General features: G+C 39.1%; 1 protein-coding gene across 2 annotated transcripts in view; it reads left to right on the top strand.

Annotated features, from left to right (window-relative positions):
• Positions 1–16,258, top strand: part of ABCC4 (ATP binding cassette subfamily C member 4 (PEL blood group)) — a 148,625-nt gene that overhangs the window by 77,993 nt on the left and 54,374 nt on the right. For both annotated transcript variants that reach the window (XM_084282236.1, XM_084282237.1), the window contains one exon: positions 2,906–2,985. In XM_084282236.1, the coding sequence (XP_084138362.1) occupies positions 2,906–2,985 (80 nt within the window). The remainder of the gene's footprint in view (positions 1–2,905; positions 2,986–16,258) is intronic.

The raw sequence follows: 16,258 nt of genomic DNA, 5'->3' as shown, positions 1-16,258 counted from the left end.
TTCATGTTTTATTGATAACGTCAGAGTAATTTCCACTTTCCTAGTGGTGGTAGCTTGTAGCTCTGTCAAAACACAGTCTGTGGAGGCACTGAATGGAATTGTTGAGTGTAACCTTGCTTAAAGGCGATGGCCAAAAATACAGTTTTGGCAATTAATTAGCAACTTGATGACTCACGGGATCTTGAGTTAGTGGATACATGGAGGAAAGAGTAAGACCAGAGGAGTACTGAGACTGAGCTTTTGTCACTGTATTCCTCAAACTGCTTCACCAGAAGAGGTAGATGAATTACCACAACCACCCCTTGTGTGCAGAATGAATGCCAACATTAGGCACTTCTCATTTATATCTGTCTTGGCTCTGATCAACCAAAAGTGCCAAGACAGATCTGTAGCCTAAAATTCATTGTTGCAAAAATGAAACTTATTCAGGAAATGGTTGAGGATGGTCGCAGCTTCCAAACAACTGCCAAAACCCGAACCCAAACTCAACACCTGCAAAATCCCTCCTTGAGCAACTTTAACTGGTGATTGATCAGGAGAGATCTCAGGTGGGGGGAAAAATGGGAACTGAACTCCAGGATGCTGCTGGAAGTGAAAGTACAAAAGAGTTAAATCGCTACTGACGGTTAGTGAGCACTTTGTAATGGTTTCTCCCCTCTAGCCCCTAAGGCCTTGTCCTTGCTGTCCAAAGGGAGTGTAAGCACTTTTCTAGGAAGGGGTTAGGATGTGCTGTTCCTCAGGAGGGACTGTGGGGGCGAGGAAGATGGTGCTCGCTTCCCCAGGGCACTGGTAGTGACCCAAGCCGTGCCCTGGCTGCAGGGCAGCCCCAGCGACATGGCGGCCCCGGCCTAAGCGATATGGCAGCCATGGCCCACTGCCGTGTCAGACAGCCTTCGCAGACCAGCTTCTTATATTGGGCTGCCACTGCTCTGCAGCCGTGGCAAGTAAAACTTCTTTGGGGTTAAAAGATGAAGGAAGATTTTAAGACTGAATTAAGTGAAGATTTCCAGGCTGTGGGACAGAGCCTTTCCTCCTGTGTGCAGCTTGTCCTCGGTGCCTCTCATGGCATTTCACCAAGGGGCTGGGCACTGCTAACCTCCCCTTTCTCTGCCCTTTGCTCTGTAATATAAAACAAGGTTGTTCAGGAGACAGGAGGTTAAAATGGGGATAGAAAGCTGATATCCTGAGCCCAACTACGCTGCCACGTTGTTTCCCTCATCTGCCCTCCAAGACAGGCTGCTAAGGGAAACCCTTCCTGAAGGAAGCATTTCACCTCTTTGGATGATACATCTTTTTGCCAATGAAGTCTAGTTTCTTTGGAAAATAGCCTGGAATGTGATATTTCGAGATGTTAAGAATTCTTAGCTCAAGCATGTGTGCATGGTGTGCCTACTCTTCCATGGGCAATCTCCAAGTAAGGAAGTCACAGGAAAAGGACGCTTGAAAAAAAAATTTCCTTGGTGTTCCTTCTGATATATCTATCCCTTCATAACATAAATGAAATCAGTAGAAACTGATGAAAGTTTTTGCTAAACCTCGTGCTGCTGTATACCCTTCCTCTCTGTGTGCAATGGCTGTAAATGGGGTGAATCCTCCTGCTGTCTGCTGAAGGAACTGCCTTGGTAAGAGCAGAACAAGCTGTTGGCCACCAGCATCTTTCTTCGGAGTCATGTCCCAGGCCTGAGGAGAGGATTGTGTTGGATATTGGTTGGTGTGGAACAAAAACTCCTTTAAAAAAAATATATATATATATCAGTGTTATGCAACAAAATCTGTAATTTCAAGACAGCTATGAGCACAAAAATAGAGTGACGGTTGCTACAGAAGTTACTTCAGTAGCTTCAGTGTAGGCTCTTATCTCTGAATTACGTCTCCAACGTACTGCATAGAAACTTTAAAAAAACTACTTTCAGTCTAATGAGCTCCTTTGAAAAAAGAAAAAAAAAGTCTTTTGTTGCCAGTGAAGTGAATGTGTTTGTACCAGTTAGAAGTAATAATTGAATCAAGATATATGCAGATAAAAATGCAATGCGAGTGCATGTACAGGCATTGCACACCTTATAAAAGGACAGATTCCCATCCTTAGCTTAGTTTCTTTCCTGGTGAGTCGAGGCATCAATAGAGAAAGATACTAATCCACTTATGGGTGGCAGTGTTGTGACTTTAATTATTAAAGAATTATTGCTCTGATTTTTTTCACTCAAGTAGAACTTGGGAAAATAGAGGAGTGTAAATGCTTCAGTGATAGCAGATTAAAAATTGTTTTATTAGTTTTAATGAAGATCAGTATTGTCAAGGTTTTGAATAAGTATAAATATAAGGCTGCGTGGAAACAAATCTATCTCAAATTTTATTTCAGAAATGCCTGTGATTTGAATTCACATAATGGTGAAGGGATGAGAACAGAAATACTAAAAAGGATCATTTAGATCAACTATGATCTATCTAAGACATACATGCATGAGTGAGTTTCAGTCAAGGGCAGGAACAGATTGTGACTGATGTTACTTGATGAAACTTGTATTACGGTGCCTGTACTGCAAACCTCTTTACCTGCACACATTGAACACAGAAAGCTTTTGTGTTTTGCCTGTTAAATTATATTGAACTATCAGCATAAACTGCTAGAAAAAAAAAATAAAATCAACTTTCAAGTAATATTTTGTATTTGAGTGAAAGGCATTTGTTAAAAAGTATTCTTCTTCAAATACATTGCACTGGTTGTAAAAGATCTCCTTCCATAATGTTTTCAAAAGGTGTCTTTTTATCTTTAGATTCCAGCTGTTTCCTTTTAGCTGTTACTAAACTGGTAAAACATGGTGTGTTTAAGATATTTTGATCTTTCAAGGAATTGTATTTACTTTTTTTTTTTTTCCTTTTTTTTTCTCCAACTCTATTTCTGTAGGAAGAATCTTAAATCGTTTCTCAAAAGATATTGGCCATCTGGATGACTTGCTTCCATTGACGTTTTTGGACTTTGTGCAGGTAATTCAGTTGCTTCTGCACTGCATGCTGAATTTAGATTCCTGTAAGCTTTGGTGAAAATCAGCTATTTGTCACAGATGTAGTTTAGTTTAAGGAAAGTGCTTGTTTGTGAAAGAAAGGTGCGGTTGAAATTTAATGTGTCAGTAAAAAGCTAACATGAGTAATAACTGGCAGGTAGGAGTGGCTATACACAGCTTGCTATTATGTCAAGATTTCAGTTCATAGTAGCTACATGCTTGGTAAATTGCTCCTGATTTGCCTCCAAGCAATCTGGCAAGCTTATTGCTGTTATAAGAAATATGTCCATAGTAAAGAAACAATCAACTCACATGAAAAGATAGCACAGATTAACCTAATTATGTGTCTACTTCCACAAAGAATCAAATGCTTACCACACCATTTTGGATTAAAATAGGTGTGGCTATTTACAAAGAAAAGATTAGTAGTAATAGTGTGAATATAATAGCCTTAATAGGAACAAGTGAAATAAGTTGCTGCAGACAAAAAAGATGGACAAAGCACTGAGATTTCAATGATGATGAAAGGATAAAGGATTATATATGACACCAAGGTAGTTTTACTGTTGCAGTAAGTATTAATCCTCCTTATAAAATTCTGCAGAAAGCTGCAAGGAAAAAAAAAAAAGAAAAGATCATAATGTATCAAAGTAACATGAATCACAGAATACACAGAATCATAGAGGCTAGAGAAAGAAATGACAGTGGATCATCTGGATCCACATAGTCGATCAGACCTGTAATGCTCCTGTCAGAAATGTTTCTTAAGGTGTTAATGCTAACTTTACTTCATCTGTTAGAGATAACTTAATCAGGATTTCAACCTTGTTTTTGATGTTTTCAAACTGAAACCAAAGACATTTTAGGTTTCTTAAAAGCAGCTTAATGACATTGCTAATGCTGAACTCTAGACAGGGGGGAGGAGAAGGTTCCAAAGAGTTAGTAAAAAGACACTTCTTAAGATAAACTCTTTTTCCTAGTTTAGTAAAGCTCTTAAAATTGAAGTATATGTTTCTCAAAGCTTTACAAGTGCCACATACCACTTGGGGGAAGAAAGGAAGGTATTTTACCTACCAATTGCAGCAAGTGCTGTGTGTTTTTTGTTGTTGTTGTTGGTGGTGGTGGTGTTTGTTTTTGTTTGTTTGTTTGTTTTTCTTGCTGCTGTTTCCCCCTCTCCCCCCCCCTCCCCCCCCTTTTTTTTTTGTGAGTTAGGGAGTTGCTTATTGCAAATATTAAGACTTGGAATTTTAAGTCCCTGATAAATTATTTCCTGAAAGTAAAATATAAACATCTTTTTCTAGTATACTACTCATTTTTTACTGTTTACAGAGATTCCAAATTTTCTTCAGTCTTATTAACTGTCCTTTATTAGATAGAATACTTTATTTCAGCTCTCTTTGGACAATACATAAATGTCTTTCTATTTGTCTGGAAGTTCAGGCTGTTGTGCAATCCTTATCCTCTCCTCTTTACATAGGGGTTATATCCACAAAGTCAAAACCATTTCTTCTGCGTAAAGGTCCTTTTCTATTAGACTAAGCAATGCAGAGGGGTTTGTGTTTACACAAGTTTGTCGTCTTTATAGAAGACTGGATAATGTACATTCTACATACCAGTCTTGGCCAGAGCATCCTCTGGGTCCTGAAATCTTGAAATAAAATGATTAACCCTTTTTCCTTCGTTCTGTGCATTTATAATAATGTAATAACACGAGAGTTGTGTTGCAGCCCACTTGCATGGTGTTTTTATTGCAAGAAACTGAGTGGGTGTTTTGCATGCCCTGTCATGTGGTTTAAAGGCATGCGGGGTTGTCTGAGGATGCAAAATTTGCTGGGAAAATGTTAGAGAACTCTGTGTAAGCAGAGGGAGACAAAATTGGTGTGGTCTTGTCCATACTTCCTTTTGGGAGCAGACCCTGAAGCAAATTGTCTTGAGAACTACACAGTGGTTTTTGTTGTTGTTTTCTGAGAGGACCAGCTGCTTTGCTCCAGGAGCAAGCTGGGGAAGGACGTAACCTGTGTGCGTGGTACACGAGCAGAGGACCACATCTACGACTGAATTGGAAAGCCTAGCAATTTGACCAGTGAACACATAGTCCAGGCAGTACATGATTACCAAAACTTTACTGATCTGGGATAGAAGAGTGAAGGCTGTTACTGTGAATGCGATTGTTTTCTTCTTTCAAGCTCATACTGTAAACTGCATCTCCCCTCATGCTGATTACTTCAGGCATTTCTTTTAACTACGCTATTTAAAAAAATGTCAAAAATTATGTAAAAAAAAAAAATATATGTATATATTGTTAAAATACAAAAGTTTGTGTTTTAAGTGGTAAGTTTTCTTTTTTAAAAGAAGATATTACATGTCCAGTATGCTCCAGTAGTGCTCTGTACCCTTTGGCATCAGGGAGAAAACTTAGGAACTTGCTGCTGTTTAATAATAGGCTGCTATCCATAAGACAAAAACACTTCCTTTTTGGCAGGTTTTTGAAAACTTCTAATTCTTGATCAGCCGGCTTGCTGATTAGTTGATGCCTTTTGAAATTCGATAGCAAAGATGTAACATTTATTTATGAAGAAGCACAGATCTCTACAAAGGATAACTGTTATCAATTATGATAGAGATCTTTTGTCGGTTGTTTTGTTTGCAGGTGTCTTCTATAAGACCTCCTATAATCCCTTCAGGAAGAAATATTTTCTCCTTTCTAAAAACAGTATTAGCTAAATATAAAAGCTCTGATCCCGGCCATTGTCGTTGATTCTCTGAGAGACATTTCCCAACATTCATTGTTTAAATGGTTGTCAGGAGGAATCAAGTGAAACTTCATAAACAATGCAGTAACTGGTTCATCTTACTTTGTGTGTAGAAGCTTTTCTTGAGCGGATTTGCATTGAAGAAGTGCTCCTTTTTCTGAGTTATTGCTGAGACCATTGTGAAGCATTCCAGCCTTTTACTATATTAGCGAGTGTGTGTGTGCATCATTTCTGCACAAATAAACACGGCGTGATTGGGCACTCGAAAACTACAATGTGAGCCCATTTCAATACCTATGAATTAATAATTAAAATCTATTAGTTTGGAGAATTTCATAATTACATTGAGCACAGATTTTAAGGCAATGCTAAAAACTGATAATGTTCTTTTTGAGTCCCTAATAAGATTTATACACTGCACTACAGTCTTAATGAGCATGATTAGTCTAGACAGCTATACTGGATGAAAATTAATTCCTTAAAGTAAAAGAATCAAGTTTTTACATTTTCCAAAGGACCAACGAAGAAGAAACAATCAGTTATGTTCAAGACAGTGGATGGATACTGTACGCTTAGCCATTAAAGCAAAACTAGAAGGTTGGTGGCAAGCTCAAAAATGCATCATAGGTCTTGTGTGTTTTTCTGAAAACCTGGTTGGACTTTGTGGAACTGCTGCTTCGCAATAGCTCCCAAACGAGCAACTCTCACTCTGTCTAGAGTTTCCTTCCATCCTTTCTTCCTTAGGTTTTAAGTGCACTAAAATACAGCATACCTGTCTTTGGAGAGGCTGAGGGAAAGAGATCCTTCCTAGGAGGAGGCAGTCACTTTTTCATCTTAACTTAGGAATTTAACAGCTTATAAGAAATGTCGTGTTAGTGCAGTTGGCTATCTATTTGTAGAAATTACTGCATCTGTAAGATTTATAAGTCAAAAAGAAGTCTCTTTTATGAGAACATGTTTATAGCTATATTTAATTATGTGGCTGTTGAACAGAGCTCAGTGGGTAGCAGCTGAAAAAGAAACTGAAAAGAAACCAAACGTGAGTTACACACTTCAGCTGAGATATCTTAAATTGTAAATTTACAGCCCAGTTCAGACCTCATTAAATTAAAAAAGAAACAGTCCTCAGTCCTGCAAATGGTCTAAATGAGCCTGTCTTATCTTCTAGAAGCTCTTCTGTGTGAAAAATAAAACGCGATGTTGTGTTCTCTACAATGCTTGCTGTTTTACTAAATACAACACTAAATATGTTTTTAAAATCAGATTTTAATTAAGGTTTTGAAGGTTGCTTCTCAGATAATCAAAGAGCTGAATGAACTTGTTTGGCAGTGGTGGTGTATTTTTGCTGGTGAGCGTGCATATTTTTAATCCCTTGCTTTAGTGCTGTTAACCTCCTTAGCCTCACTTCTTCTTTTTCCTATTCCAAGTTACCTTTTTTGACATATCTTAAATCTCTTCAGGTATGAGTCTACTTGTATAAATGCCATTACAGTGCTTTAAAACCTTCTAAGAGGATTTAAACAACTACTTCATTTAGATCTGTATGCTATATTTATATTTTTATTAGCTTAATCAGAGGGCAGGCCTAACAACAGCTTCAAAGTGCTACCCAAATATAAGTAATGGCAGAAATGGTTTATTTGGTTGATAGGAACTTGAGCATCCTATAAATAAGTTCAAAGGGCCCTAAGGAAGTCAGGTGCCATTTCAGATGACTGGGAAATTGTTACTTAATTTTCTTAGGCTCCTCTGAAAATACCAGCTGATGTCCCGAGTGTTTTAACCAGCTGTTGTTCCTCCTTCTGCCTTCAGCCCTGTTGATGCAGATAGGTGTGGGGCTTGTAGTTTGAAATATCATGGTTAAAATGCATGTTATAAATGCGTAGCTCAGTGCAGCATTGATAAAAACACACTGTGCTAGCTCGAGAGAATATCCATCAAGGAACAGAATAAAAGCATTTCATGAGAAAGTATTAGGAATGAGGAATCCAATCCATTCAGTAGTGTTTTATACACGTTAGCCTGGATATTCCTAAGTGGCTGGTAACGTGGGTGCTACATATGTGAGGGCTCATCACAGGCTTGTTTTCAGTACCTGACTCCCACTTTGATTTGAGGTAGATTTGTAGAGGCTTAACGTCTTTGAAATGGGGTCTCAGGGTGATGGAGGATGAGCACGCAGAGTGATGTGCTGTTAGTTGGAAATTGTATCTATAAACTGACAGGATATATATAGGATGCTGAAGTGTATTCCAGTGCTGGAGTGTATTCTTCTTTTCTGTTAATTATATTATAAGTTTTAAAGGGTGGCTTTTTTCCCCCGTACCTTCTTGTCCTTTTAATTCTTCATTGATCTCATTACTTTTTAAGAGAGTTGATTCTCTTCTTTAGTTTCTAGTGAATTTAAGTAACTCCATGCAATGGCCCCTTCACTTTGATTTCTTCCCCTGTGTTGGACTGAGGGGGGGAAATCATGATTTGTTTTGTTTCTGGAGAACACTGTGAACATGTGAACTATCTGCAGCTGCCCTTGGAAAAGGGCAGTGATTTATTGAGGAAAACTGAATTGCAAAACCTTTTTCCTCCCCAAAATCAACAGCTTGACTGCGTTTAAATAACTGACTTTTCATATCCTTTCATCACACACAAAGACCTAATCCTGAGACTACTTGAGCCACCAATGTAGGCTGTGGCTGAGACCACCACTGAATGTGCCATTCCCTTCTCACCACACACAAAACACATTGACTGCAGCTTTATGAAGTGAAAATGCTGAAGAAAAGGAAAATGTGAAGGAGGTGTCCACAGTCATTTCTTTTTAAAATAAAATAAAATAAAAGGAGGAGGAAAAAAAAAAAAAAGAAAGAAAGCTGCTGCATCTGGATATTAGGAACAAAAAGTGCCTCAGACTGGAATAATAGCTTGGGTCACTTGGTTTCATATGTGCAAAAGGGTGGAACTGCCGTTGCTTGTTTCAGTACCGCTGACCCCTGCATTTTATTGTGTGAAGATGTCAGGGAAAGTGTGTAGAAGGAATTCCAGTATCTTTTAGTTTAACAATGACTTTGTTATTTTGTGATTCCTGTGAGGGTTAGGGATGTTTTTTGTTGTTGTTTTTCTTTCAGTTTAGTGAAGTTTGTACGTATGTACGTATGTGCAAGATGGTTTCAAGAGATCCTTGTGTTTGTAATAGTTCTTTGTGTGTGTTTGTATGTGAAATATAATCATAAAATACATCGTGATAACACAACCAGTGGTGAGATCTGCATTAAATGTCAGCAAGTTCTTTATAGCCTGCTATGCAAACCCATATCTTGGAGACGCAATTTGGTTACCCTTCTGGTGAGTCCTAATAGTTGTGTATGATGGTTATAACCCAAGACTCTGCAGTTGTGCTGAGGTTTAAATAATAAACGCATAGTTTAAAAAAAATAAAAAAAGTTTCTTAAGGGCACCCAACTACTGAAATCTCACTGAACTTTCCCTGTCGAACTAAAATCCTAGCTGTACGTTCCCAAGATGCACATTACAGCATCTGCTAGCACATAATGAAAAGCCAATTAAAACTGAAAGAAAAATAGGGCTTTTTTTTATTATTATTATTGGTTGCTTTTGAACTCTAATTTGAGAGAAGATTGAAATGATCCTTGTAAAAATAATAATTTCTAGCGTAGTCACTTGATACTTGTATGTACTTTCAATTTTGCCTTTTTTATCTGTTGAATTCAAAAGGGATTACTTTAGAAACAAACAAACAAAAAAAACCCTGTCTATTCTGCCCACCCTGTCATCGTCCATCCCTCCCCCTCCCCAAAAAGAAAAGGGGTGGGAGAGGCTTGGGTTGCACTTGTGCCTCCAGGACCAACCTGCAGGAGCCGTGAGTTTAGCATAGACACTTGTCTAAATAATGCAGTTCTTCACTGACCTTTTGCTCCTCTGTCATTGAATGCCTCGATTGTTAAATCCCAGTAGCCAATTAGTCTTCTTGATGGCGACCAGCAGTGGAGATAATCTATGCCAAAGCTATGGCTGGTCTTTACTCTGGACCTGTCATCATCTACCTTTGAACTGAAGGATGTCTTGCATCATATGAGCTGCCTACGTCCTCACGTCGTTCATATGTGGATCAGATAAGGCACATAGAGTCCAGAGTCACTGCTGAGAGATAAATTACCATTTACATGGACCTCAATGTTTATGAGGAAGGCTAAAGATCTCTTTTCACAAAATCATCTGTAATCCATCCCAATCCTTTTCTTCACCCCATTTTTTTTTCCTGTTTACATGAGTGCACAGAATTTTTTATAAAAATCGACGTGTATCTCGTTTTCCACATATTAATATCAAGCCAGCAGATATCACTGCAGTAACAAAACAAATCACTGTGGGAACATAATACAACTTTTAAAGTATTTTAGGGTTTATGTTTATGTAGTATTGGCTGTACTAATAAAATTGGAAGGTGTAACCCCATATTTAACATAAGAGGATAAAATAATAGTGAAAAATGTGATTTCACTACGTTTGTCATCTTGCTTCCTTGTGTGTCCTTTAGTGCTATTCTCTTTTTCTTGTTCATCTTCTCTCTTTTATTTTTATTTTTTATACTTAATTTGAATGGCAGATACAGATATTACTTCTGTTACTGGGCTATTGCTTTCTTTTTTTTCAATGACATGTGGAATAATGACATTCTCAATATAGGACTTTTCAGAAAAATAAAGCCAGCTTTCGCTTAGTGGAAATCTGTATTCTTTGTCTAGAGCACACAAGTCCTGTAAGATGCAGTCTTCCTCTTAATATACCTAAAATTTTCTGCAGGTTGTGGCTTAGTGATAGAAAGTCAGAAATGTCGGTTTTCTTACAGTATTTTGGTATGTCTGACTGAAATTAATACATACAAAATGTTGATCAGGTTTAAATCAGCTCTTCTCCATTTGACTTCTCTTTGTTCTTTATAGGGTTGCTCTCAGTTACACTTTCAGCTCCTAGAAAGCCGTAGAGTCCTATGGAAGTCCACTAACGTGGCCCAGCTCTGTGTAATCTGGAATTTTCTCCCCTTTTGGTTAAGGTGGAATTCGTAAGAATTTCAGAGAGAGATTCAGTTTGGCTGAGGCTCTTTGTATGTGTCGGAAGGTATTTTTTTGGTTGCTTTTCTTACTGTGAAAGACAGTGAAGAAGTGCTCTGATATAAATGAACTTTTTCTTTTTGGTTCAACTTTTCCTTTTGGTGTCCGAGAGGGGATTTTTATTATTATTTATATATGTTTTTTTATATTATTTATATTTATATTATTATGTTTATATTATTTATATAATGCTTTTTAAGCATTATTGTACCCTTTTCACATCCTTAGCTCAAACTGATTGTTATTTTTTAAAGACTTTAGAAGATCATTAACATTCCCAACACTTCACAGTAGCTCGAAATCTTTTAATTCTGCTGTCAGTCATAGAGTGTAACAATCCTGTTCCAAATGGTGATAAGTACAAATCTTCTAGATTGCCTTAAACTACTGATATGCTACAGATAGGACGCGTGTGCTTACAAACAAAGTAGGATTTCACTGTTTGGCAAAAGGACCGGAGATTTTACTGTTGATTCAAGAGGGAAGGGGAAACTTCGAGGTAATTGGAATTACTAAGCCATATAACTGGTGCGTGTGTTAAATCAGGATGCGTAGTGATGCCCAAAACAAACATGTGGGACAAAGAATTATCTTCAGCAAAAAAGGCTGCATCTCATAAAAACATGCTGCCAGGGTTGTGTGTACATGGCACGCAGCATGTAGGAACTGTTTTCGTGTTTTTCATGAGATCTGACGCTGATACTGTGGCTGGCTGGGGAGCTCTACATCTGATGTAAAAATTCCCAATGAGTTCCTTCTTCAAAAGGCAGTGGCTGCAGAGTGGGCAGTTTCATACAGCAGAAGAAGAGAGTTCACTGGGGAACTGAATGTCAAATGTCCTTGGGAAGCTTACAGCCCTTTGTCTTATGTTTACATTACAGGCTTTGTATCACTTACAATTTTTGATTAATTTGGATTGCAGTCTTGAAATCATAAAATTCTGTGTGTGGGGATAAGCTCTTTCAAGGGGTAGCTGATGGCTGTTCCCAAACAGTTGAAGAATAGGGTGCTGAGTGCATTTTCTTCCACAGTCATGTCCCATTTTCTTTTCTTTTTCTCTTTTTTTTTTTTTTTTTCACACTGGGTTTTGAAATCAGTCTAATGTTTAAACAAGCAGAGCTGTTATTATAAAAGTCGCTCCTTTCATGCTAAAAGAAAGGGTTTAGATCTTCCCTTCCAAAACTGAGAATGTGCTGGCTTTGGCATCTGATCAAATTGTCCATTCTTCAGTTCAGCATAACATGAGGGGGAAAAAAAAAAATCAGTTACTGATAGAAGTCTGAATTTGAGGGTCAGACCTGGTATCAGCTGTTTGCTCTGGTATGTATGTGTGGATGCTTTGTCATAAATAAACTCGTAAAAGGTCTTTTTACTTGCAGCCGTAGAGAATGGCTGAACTGGATGAAGCATGTGGTGGTGTGCAGGTGAGTTACAGTGTGGGTGCTGGACGTGTCAGGCCACTGTTGGGCATCCCAGCACCAAGGGACTGCAAAACAGTATATAATTCTTCAGAATTATGAATCAAGAGTTTATTCTGAATAAGAAAGTTGTGTTTTGTAGCACTACTGGAGCTGCAAAGCTCTGGGAAATTGGGGGGGGACAAAAATAGGCTAAAAAGCATTTTTTGCATCTCTGCTAGGAAGGGGAATAACCAGCAAAGAACAGAAGGCAGTGTATTTTAAATAGCAAGAACAAAAAGTAAAATGCTTAATAAAAGCTTGTAACTGGTGTCAGGCTGAAGGACTGCGTTACTGAAGAACTGGCATCCTTTCTAACAGGAGAGCTCACAGTTCAGATGTAACAGAAAGCTTTTAAAATCGCTGAGACTGAATTGAACTCACTTCTGGCCCAACACTTAGACTTGGCTGAGCAGAAAAGGCCACAAAGTTGAAAATGAGGTATTCTTAGGGAGGGCGGGGGGCTGCTCTGGCATCGAGGACAAGAGGCCTGGGGCGGAAAAGTCCATACAGCTTCAAGCTGGAGTTGCAAAACTGCAATATACGGAGCAGCTGCATTTGTGGTAAGCAAAAATTTGCAAGACATTTGGAAGAACTGGGGAAAAATACGCACAGTAGAGACAAACAGGTTACACTAATGTCATCATTGGCTCAGAGGAATCCCTTGAAGGGGCGGTGAGTAATATTTTAGCAAGTAAGTGAATGAACTGTCACATAAGTACAGCAAGTAAAGCTGATGGCCTATCTTGATCAGTGTTCATTCCCCAGCAGTGGCAACGGGAGATGCTGCTTGGGGAGAGCCCTGGGAGCCTGACTGCTTTCTGTGGTCCCTTCCCTTCTTAGTACCTCAGCATCCAGCATGTTGTACTGGAGTGTCAAACTGTCCTTTTTGCATCTGCTTCTTTGCAGCGTTTTGTATGGCTGTGAGATCTGCCTCCTGTAATCTGTTATCCTGAAAGTGGTGAAGTAGTTATTGAATTTTGATTTTATTCTCTGTAATATATTTATATTTATATTTATATTTATATTTATATTTATATTTATATTTATATTTATATTTATATACACCACTGGAGGAGTTGAAAGTAGCTTAAGGCCAAGGACAAGTATTGGTCCATCAGTCTTTGCTGATAAAGTACTGAACATATGAGTAAGAATGGAATAGGAAATGCACCATGTGTAGTAGTTTCTTAATTTCTTAATTTCCTTTAAAAATGCCACCCATTTGGCAACAGGGACTGGCTGAGGAGTTATAAAAGCGCACTGGGAACCTTAGAGCAACTGGAGCAGCCAACGAAGTGACCACGTGTGCTGGTGTTACTGGGGGAGCACAGGCTATGTGAGACTCCTTGTTCATGTATAGATCACAAAACCCCTATGCTGATAGGGTGGCAAGGGATGTTTTCCCGCTACCTGAGAAGAAGAGAAGCTCTGGGAGGGTTGGCTGGTGCCAGGCATTTTTCTGTATCGTTTCGGGCAGGTTGTGGCACGAGCTGTTGAGAAAACAAAGCGTGTGTGTACGCGTGTTGTACACTCTTCTGGTTACTGCTGTTTCCTCAAACGACCATGTGAAGTTGTGCTTGGCATCTCAGCTGTTTCGCAGGAGGATGTATTTGTCGTGGTACAAAGGGCACTGTCGTTTATGGGAGTCATTTTTGTGCCTGAGTTTTTTTTTTCCTTTGGGAGAGGAATGGTGTAAGTATAGCCAAGGGAGTGTGGACGTTGAAAGAAGAAAAAAACAAACCTAGCTGAAGAGCAAAATGCATTAACTTGTTGTTAGTAAGGGGAGAGAAATCATTTTTGTAGGGAAATCCAAGTAACGCTATGACTAACTCCCCACTAACTTCAAGAAGAGGATCTCTCTCCTGTAGATCCTCTTGGCAAAGCTGTGCCTTGCTTGCCCAAATCACTGAGAAGACTTTGTGCTGAAATGCTTAGCGGGCACAAAGTGCAATAGTAGCAAAGCATTTGAGAAAATCAACTTAGAGGTCCTAATGGGGACTTTTTAGTGCTCATAAATAGAGAAATAGGTTGTGCACAGACATCTGCAAGCTCTGCCCTTTTTCCTGAACAGGTCAGTATTGGAGACAATGAACAGGAACATATGAGATGTGTAAATAGGGGCTGTGGCTTTGGCTCTGCTAAAAGCATGTGTTTTCATGGAGAATCTCTATTAGCTGGAACTAAGTTATTGCCATGGCCAAAGGACCCTGACAACGAACCTCACACATGGGTGAAGATAATTTATTTTTAAAAGGAAAATAACCTCTATATGATGTAGGAATTTCATGCAAAGTTTTAAAGGATGGGTATTTTGAGTGTCACCAAGTCCGGAGCTTGGTTGTGCATGTGTTTTCTAAAGCATCGGTACTTGGAAGACTCAGACAATGTACGGATTTTGGGAGCTGGGGCTGAGACCTGCATGAGATCTCAGCACAAGGTGCCAGAAAGCCTATTTTAACATTTATTATGGGGTGAAAGATTAGTGATGACAGGATGCTGTTTAAATACAACAGGATGGTGGCAGTGCCAGTGTATTAAAGAAAAGACCCTTTTTGCTATAAGGTCACTTGTTGAACTTGTTAAAGAACGCTTGGACACAGTTCAACATGATCTCAAACAAATATTAAGGCTTCTCACTTAAACGCATGCCAAGTCAAATGAATAAGCATATCGGTGGCACAAAAAAACATCTACCCTGAGGAGCTGAGTGTATGCTTGTTCACTTGGAAAAACAACGATCCAGAAAGGCTAGCTCGCAGAGACGAGAATAAATGGAAGGTACTAGCATGAAGGACGTGAGCGCTCGTTTCAAACACATTTCCATGGTGAATCTGACAGACGTGTTCGGGCCATTTGCAGTGACATGGATTTAGCCACATAACCTCGTGGGCTTGTCCTTACTGACAGCAAGGTTCTGAGGAGGAGAGAGCATCGTGTACAAGATAACGTGAGCTTGCTGGTTTTGAAGCTTGTGGAGCTGGCAGTATTTAGCTCTTACTTTTTTTTCTTCTTTCAGTCACTTTATCTGAAATTAAAATGTTAATTTCTTTCCAAGCTGTGCCTTTTTCCCCACTTCCAGTGCTTTGGTTGTCTTGTCTTGTCTTCCTATTCCCAGATCTTCTTGTGGATGTGCATTTTCCTAAGGTTAAAGTAACGCTGACTGAGGGCTGTCATTCCTGTCGAGGATTCATGTCACTGGCCCGTGTCTGGGATGGCTTTCAAGGGTTGGAGTTACACGCAGCATTTTTCCTCCTCTACTCATAAGTCTTGCTTTTTCTAGACAAATCTCTTGCTGATGGTTTGATGCAAGCAATAATGTAAACAACCATATTTCTACCTCTTTTAATCAGTTTGGAAAGAAAAAAAAAACGTAGATTTTATTCAAAAGATAGTTTAAAGACAAGACAAGACTACACAACTGGTCACTTTATCTGAGCGAAACGAAGTAGGGCTGTTTATGTCCGAGGATTATTGTACAGAGGTGATGGGTTTCTGTGTGGATGTTTTCTGTTTGAGCAATAAAGAAGGAAAAAAAATGTACAAATCTACAGTGTGGTTGGATATGCTGCGCTGGATGCAGCTGGGCCGAGCTCTGATCTGCTCATTGCGATGTCTCCTCGCCCCTCTGGTGTGCCAGCACAGCCAACCACGCGTATAGTCGGGCTTTGACAAAGCTGCACGGTCGCTCCAAACAGTCTAGTTTGAAAAAACACATCCCCAAACAAACTAAAACAAACAAAAAAAAGTGTTCAAGGAAAAAGGAAAATGTCAGAAGTGGATCAGGGATTGATTGTGCATGCAGTTATCTGGCAGAGCCAATGAGGAAATAATTTTAGCCAGGGGAAGGGGAGGAGGAAGGGGATGCCAAGCGTGTACGGACAGAGTGGGGTTTTGTAGTTTCTTGACCTGGCTTT

The sequence above is a fragment of the Netta rufina genome, assembly GCF_964035555.1.
Source record: "Netta rufina genome assembly, chromosome: 1".
Classification (NCBI taxonomy): domain Eukaryota; kingdom Metazoa; phylum Chordata; class Aves; order Anseriformes; family Anatidae; genus Netta; species Netta rufina.
Note: the sequence above shows the minus strand (reverse complement) of the source record. Positions and strands in the feature narration are given on the sequence as shown.